The sequence below is a fragment of the Panicum virgatum genome, chromosome 8K, assembly GCF_016808335.1.
Source record: "Panicum virgatum strain AP13 chromosome 8K, P.virgatum_v5, whole genome shotgun sequence".
In the NCBI taxonomy this organism is placed as follows: domain Eukaryota; kingdom Viridiplantae; phylum Streptophyta; class Magnoliopsida; order Poales; family Poaceae; genus Panicum; species Panicum virgatum.
Window position 1 is genome coordinate 44,372,880 of NC_053143.1, and position 5,975 is coordinate 44,378,854.

A 5,975-nucleotide genomic window follows, 5' to 3' on the forward strand; every position below is an offset into this window, starting at 1 on the left:
ATAGAGACAAAGCTCCAGACAAAACACAAATACATACTAGCAAAAAATCTTCAGAAAACCCAAATAATCTATAATTTAAAATAGAGGAAGTATTAAAATAACTTAACAGAGAACAAAAGCACTTAAAAACCATATGTGTATCCAATATTCCTAGTTATTGCTTATTATATTTTTTCGACAGTGAAGTTTCATTAAATCTCAAGGTCACTACATTAAGGTGATCCAAGAATCCGGGGAGACATTACTAGACTCTATATAACCAGGATACATGCATCCATAAAATGGTTTTAGAAAATAGTACGTGCTCCCTAATGACAAGTAATCTAAAGAACTTATGTGTCTATATAGGTGGAAAACTTTGTTGCACGCACAACTGTTGAGATGCTGCTGCAACCAAAGTCTGTGAATCGGACTTCTGTATAACAAGGAGCAAAAAAGGGTGCAAGAGATAATTCAAAAAATTGGTGCTTAATTCTCTCTCTCTCTCTCTCTCACGCGCGCGCGCACTTGTAACAAAAAAGTAACACTTCCTGCAACCTTGACATTTGTGCTTGGTTCGGTTATCATTTGGGACTTTTGTGCTTGGTTCGGTTATCATTTGGGACTAACTGTTTATTTAAATAAAAAATAGTTTGTGCTCGCTGTATTCCCATATTTGACAAACACCAAATGAATTGCGTTATAGCTGAAAGTGTATTAGCTACCGAGTGCCATACAAGCTAGCGCCGACGATGTGCAGCCTTACGGAGCGATTTTCAATTCCGAGTCCTATTCCATCTGTGGCGTGATCGTCCTTCTGTAACTGATTCAATCTCCGATTCCGATTCTGACTCCATGTATGCTGGTTTCTTTAGGGTCGGCAGCCGTTTCTTGCCATGTAGCATCTCAAGAACATCTGCCGACGATGTGCAGCCCTATGGAGCGATTTTCGATTCCGAGTCCTATTCCATCTGTTGCGTGATCGTCCTTCTGTAACTGATTCAATCTCCGATTCTGATTCTGACTCCATGTATGCTGGTTTCTTTAGGGTCGGCAGCCGTTTCTTGCCATGTAGCATCTCAAGAACATCTGCCGACGATGTGCAGCCTTACGGAGCGATTTTCGAATTCCGAGTCCTATTCCATCTGTTGCGTGATCGTCCTTCTGTAACTGATTCAATCTCCGATTCCGATTCTGACTCCATGTATGCTGGTTTCTTTAGGGTCGGCAGCCGTTTCTTGCCATGTAGCATCTCAAGAACATCTGCCGACGATGTGCAGCCTTACGGAGCGATTTTCGATTCCGATTCCTATTCCATCTGTTGCATGATCGTCCTTCTGTAACTGATTCAATCTCCGATTCCGATTCTGACTCCATGTATGCTGGTTTCTTTAGGGTCGGCAGCCGTTTCTTGCCATGTAGCATCTCAAGAACATCTGCCATGGTGGGCCGGTCTGCCCGATCACTCTGAAGGCACAATAGTCCCACCTCCACGCACCTTTTAATCTCCCTTGGCTGAGACCCTTCATACAGCTTTGGGTCAAACACCTCCTCCATTTGTCCAGCTTCCCAAGCGTCCCAAGCCTGTCACCATAAGACAATATGCATAATATACACAGATGGCAAGCTTAGTTGTATACCGGAAGCTCAACAAGAAACAATAGCATATTGAACATGATGTTGCGGTATATATAGATGCATGACGCCAAGTAAATACTTACCCATGTACATAAAAGACGCTCATAAGGCTGTATATTTCTGCACATAACGCTAATGATATTAATGACGGTGACTCCAAAAGCGTACACATCATTCATCATTGATATAGTGCTGTTTTCATAACACTCTGGAGGTATATATCCCCTGATGAACCGATGGTAAAATAAAAGGAAAGACCTCAGCAATGAAAAATGATGGAAGGGAATGAACATTGTAGAGTTTTAATTTGAAATGGCATCTTACAATGTGCCTAGTATGTCGTCACCAGTGATCTCAACATCATGCAGCACCATAGATATATTAAAATCAGTAATCTTTGGATTCATATTAGAATCCAAGAGGATGTTGCTTGGTTTCACATCCATATGTACAACGTGTTCTTCATGTAAGTAATGTACACCCTGGGCTATCCCCTCAATTATTCTGAAGATGGAGCACCAAGCAAGTTGGGACTCTGCAAAATTACAAATGCATGGGGAAGCAACATTAGCATATAGTACTCAACAAAATTAATTTAAGACAAAAGTTACACAGTGGAGATGAACAATGATGAGAATTTAGTGAAAACATGCCACGGATAATCTCGTCCAAGCTTCCATTCAGCGTGTATTCTTCAACCCAATAATATCCTTTAACTCTACCATCGCCATATCCCAAAACTTTAACTATGTTTTTGTGCTGAAGCTTTGAAGCTAGAAGTTGCTGTTTGTAAATGCGCGCCCAGCTATGGTCAGAGGAGCTGGCAATTTTCTTGATGGCCACATCCTTCCCTCATTGAGTACACCCTAAAAAGTATAAATATCAGTGTGCATGATAAGCTTGTTATAGGGTACGACACAAATATATCATCATGGCAATAAAAAATAAAATTAGCATCACCGCGAAAAAAAGGATGAGCAAACAAAATTAAATTTTAGTGAGTACCTTGTAGACCTTACAGGAGCTACCCGTCCCAATGATATTTTTGTCATTTATAGCGGCATATAACTCTGATAAACTGAACTTTTTTAAGTCTGTCATGGAAACATCAGTATTCAGTTTGAGTGCATGGAGCGGTAAACATTGATAGATTTGAAAGCAAACGAGTGAACATTGGTTATGATAGGTACTAGCTAGTTTGCTTGCCAAATAAGTAATGCACGGAGAGGAATAATATATAATGAAGAAAATATTACAGTAGTAAAATCTATGTGTGGATCGCTTCTCATTTGATCAATTATGAATTGATGATTAATGAGTGATATAATGATGATTTGGTTTGTTAACTCGGAGTGTAACTGTTTCAAGAGCGTTCCTGCATGCCTTTCAAGTACCGAGTGGCAAACGTTGTGAGTAAGGTCAGAACTTGATCTGCTAAGATATTATTATTAATTGGAATGCTTGCATAGATATAAAAAAATGTGCCTAAAATATTGCATGCGTGCATGTACACTGTTGTAGGCTCGTGCCGTTGTTAAGATCAAACGAAAATTTGCACGAGACGTCACCTTACCAGATAAAGTAGCAAAAGGCGGCTCACTTCCTGGTCGTACTTTGTTTTTCTCACCATTTAACTCAGATCTGCCATTGCCCTATGATGAAAACGATTGTTTGCAAGGTTACTTCATTCACTTTGCATCAAACAATGACTAGTCAAACAAAATAGATAAATAATAGCCAGAGTTATTTTTGGAAGTGCTCTAGGTTATTTTTGGAATGTATTATATTGTTAATTCAATACGATTGCTTTGTATACAGTGATGCGAGCTTATGCAATATGATAGTGCAAACATATGATTTTCGCAGGGCTAGACGCAACATTAGTGGTTGACCTATTTCTTGCGGATACATTATAGTAGTGCGCCAGGGATAACGCGGGGATAAGGGGAAAAAACCGAGACCGCTTGGAGCAAATATATGGAGTTGATGTCATGGCATAGAGGATATAATGCACATAACCGTACCATACCTAGGAACAATGGTTGATTGAACGTTATGTGATATCTCCGTAACTCCTGTGTCCTGAAATAGTGAAATATAGTTCAGTTAAGCTATCCTAGTGAGCCTAAGAAATATATATAATTAAAAAAATTATCCTCTGTCCCAATTTAACTGTCGCCCAGGAACAGGGATTCCCCTCCCAGGCGCGCTTTCCTAGCGATAGTTAAAGCGGGACGGAGGGAGTAAATTATATTGTTGCATAATCCTAGAAGCCGCCTAGATCCTTCGGAAATAAGCAAAAAGTTATTGAAATGTCTCTAAAATTAGAGTTTTCTACTTATTAGATCTTGAAAAACTGAGAGCGATATAGTTCAGGAAAAATTACTCAAAGGTCCATCTTATTTGTTGTATTATGATTTGCTACAAAGGCCGTATTATTTTACCATGGTTTGGTTTTCCTCATTCATATGCCCGAGACATAATTATAATTCGTTTTTTACTGAAGCGACATGTTTAGGTCATGGCACCCTAGTTTAGGTATGCGCGCTTTGCATGAATGGTAAGAGATTATATATCATTGCAAACTAGGAAGGCAAACAAAGAATACAAAGCAAAGCACGATCACACATTAATAATGAGTATATAAGCATACCGGATCGAGCCAAATGTTGCCGAACTATCAACTTGCAGTGTCAATAAAAATAGTGTCCAAATGAAGGGGCCAAAACAACATAAAGGTAGTAGTAGTGGTTGTAGGAGAGTAGGTAGTGGTGGTGGGTAGTACCGTAGTAGTGGTGGTGGTAGTAGTAGTATATAGAAGAGATTAGCCTTTGCTATGGAATCAATTGTATGGAAAAAGAAAAGCTCAGTATCAAACTAATCAACGTCAAAGTAGTAACGAAATAATTGCAATATTAGGACCGCAAACATTGACGAATCAGCTCTTATGAAGTTTGGGAATGACCGGGTTTATACCTGTGGCTGCCGGGCCGGAGCTTGACCGCCAGCCTGAATCGTTAACAGCACGATGGTGGTGTGGGCGTTGATGGCGAAGGACGCCAGCATCACTTTATTCAAGATGTCATCTTTCACCCGGCGCAGCTGCTTGGACAGGTCCCCGGCCGCGATGAGGCGGCGGACGGTGGTCCTCTCCTGGCACGCCGCGATAAGCTTGAGGGCCTGCTCGAGCGTCTCCTCCAGGTCCTCCAGCGCGCCGCTCATCGCCGGGCTGCCATTCATCATCCCCGTCTGCTGCAGCTGTGACAGAATGGCGCTGAACCTGAGCACCCTCTTTCTGATCTCGCAGCACTCGTCCTCATTGTGGCGAGCCTTGTCCACGGCCTCCTTGATCTTGAGCCCAATCTTGACGATCTTCTCCACGGTGGCCACCGGATCGGCCATCGATCATCTATGCCTGCCCCTCCTGTCAGGCTGTCACATAAGGCAGGCAGTGCTAATCTGCACTGCAAAAACTAAACTGGAATACAAACATCTGAACTGAAGACCAAATTGAGATCAAGTAATTAACTTTCTTGTCAAGTGTAGCAATAGATCAATTAAATGGATTGATTCTTCTCACCAGTATATATCTTCGTCACTGCTCTCCTAGTTGCCGCACAGCCGGTTGAGACTTGAGAGTAGAGGCTCGCCACCTTCGTCTTCTTCGGTACACCGTCGGGTTTCAGAGTTGGTGGGATTGTTAGCTAGGTGAGAAGACCTGCGGAGTCATGGCGATCAGTCGAGGTCTTTTGCAAAAGGAAACGAAGCGATCGAAACGCAATGGATGGTTCCGTTTTCCTTATCCACAGGAAAGGAAAGCCGCGTCGATCGGGGTCAAGTCAAACCGTGTGGAAGTGGAGCTCCCTCGTGGCCGGCCAAGCTGTAGCAGTCTGTAGTACACTCCAATCAGTTTCTGACTATAGAGGCCCCAGTTTTTGTTTTACTCCATTTTATTACGTGGCAAGCAGTCCAGCACGATACTGTCTCCATGTTCAAATGTAAGATATTTTGATTTGTCCTAATCAAAATTTTAAATTTGATCAAATTTATAGAAAAGAGTTATAATATTTTGAATACCAAATGAGAATAATTAAATCCATTATGAAATGTATTCTCATAATTAAAACTTAAACTACTTTAACTTATGACAAAGCAAAATGCCTTACATTTCAAAATGGAGGGAGTATGCAGCATGGAACGGGATGGAGAAGTGAAAATGATAGGTCTTGTAACTTATTAGAGATTCACATGATTGTATATAGAGATTTTATCATGGGGAACAAATCAGGTGCAAACCAACCTCTCCGTGCAAACCATGCAAACTTCGATCTGGGCCATTGGATCAACATCCAAGGGGA

The 5,975-nt window shown here is 41.3% G+C and overlaps 1 protein-coding gene across 8 annotated transcripts; it reads right to left on the reverse strand.

Annotated features, from left to right (window-relative positions):
* Positions 1-544: 544 nt before the first annotated feature.
* On the reverse strand, positions 545-5,508 carry LOC120644829. Of its 8 annotated transcripts, none has more exons than XM_039921556.1 (9): positions 5,198-5,504; positions 4,594-5,076; positions 3,647-3,699; positions 3,191-3,258; positions 2,623-2,711; positions 2,271-2,483; positions 1,942-2,152; positions 1,701-1,842; positions 545-1,563 (listed from the first exon to the last, which is right to left on the reverse strand). In XM_039921556.1, exons 2-6 carry the CDS (start codon positions 5,017-5,019, stop codon positions 2,391-2,393), a joined length of 729 nt encoding a protein of 242 aa, XP_039777490.1. In that variant the 5' UTR covers positions 5,020-5,076; positions 5,198-5,504; the 3' UTR covers positions 545-1,563; positions 1,701-1,842; positions 1,942-2,152; positions 2,271-2,390. The 8 variants fall into 8 exon arrangements, with proteins under 8 accessions (XP_039777490.1, XP_039777489.1, XP_039777486.1 ...); XM_039921555.1 differs by having other exon boundaries at positions 4,594-5,090; XM_039921552.1 differs by having other exon boundaries at positions 4,594-5,095.
* Positions 5,509-5,975: the final 467 nt, after the last annotated feature.

What these genes read in the sequence shown, in the direction of transcription:
- LOC120644829 (XM_039921556.1), bottom strand. Translation starts at nt 5,019, where the DNA reads ATGGCCGATCCGGTGGCCACCGTGGAGAAGATCGTCAAGATTGGGCTC. An exon ending in CTCCGGCCCGGCAGCCACAG is followed by an intron (nt 3,700 to 4,593) that starts GTATAAACCCGG and finishes TCACTATTTCAG; the next exon opens with GACACAGGAGTTACGGAGAT. An exon ending in CAATCAACCATTGTTCCTAG is followed by an intron (nt 3,259 to 3,646) that starts GTATGGTACGGT and finishes GGGCAATGGCAG; the next exon opens with ATCTGAGTTAAATGGTGAGA.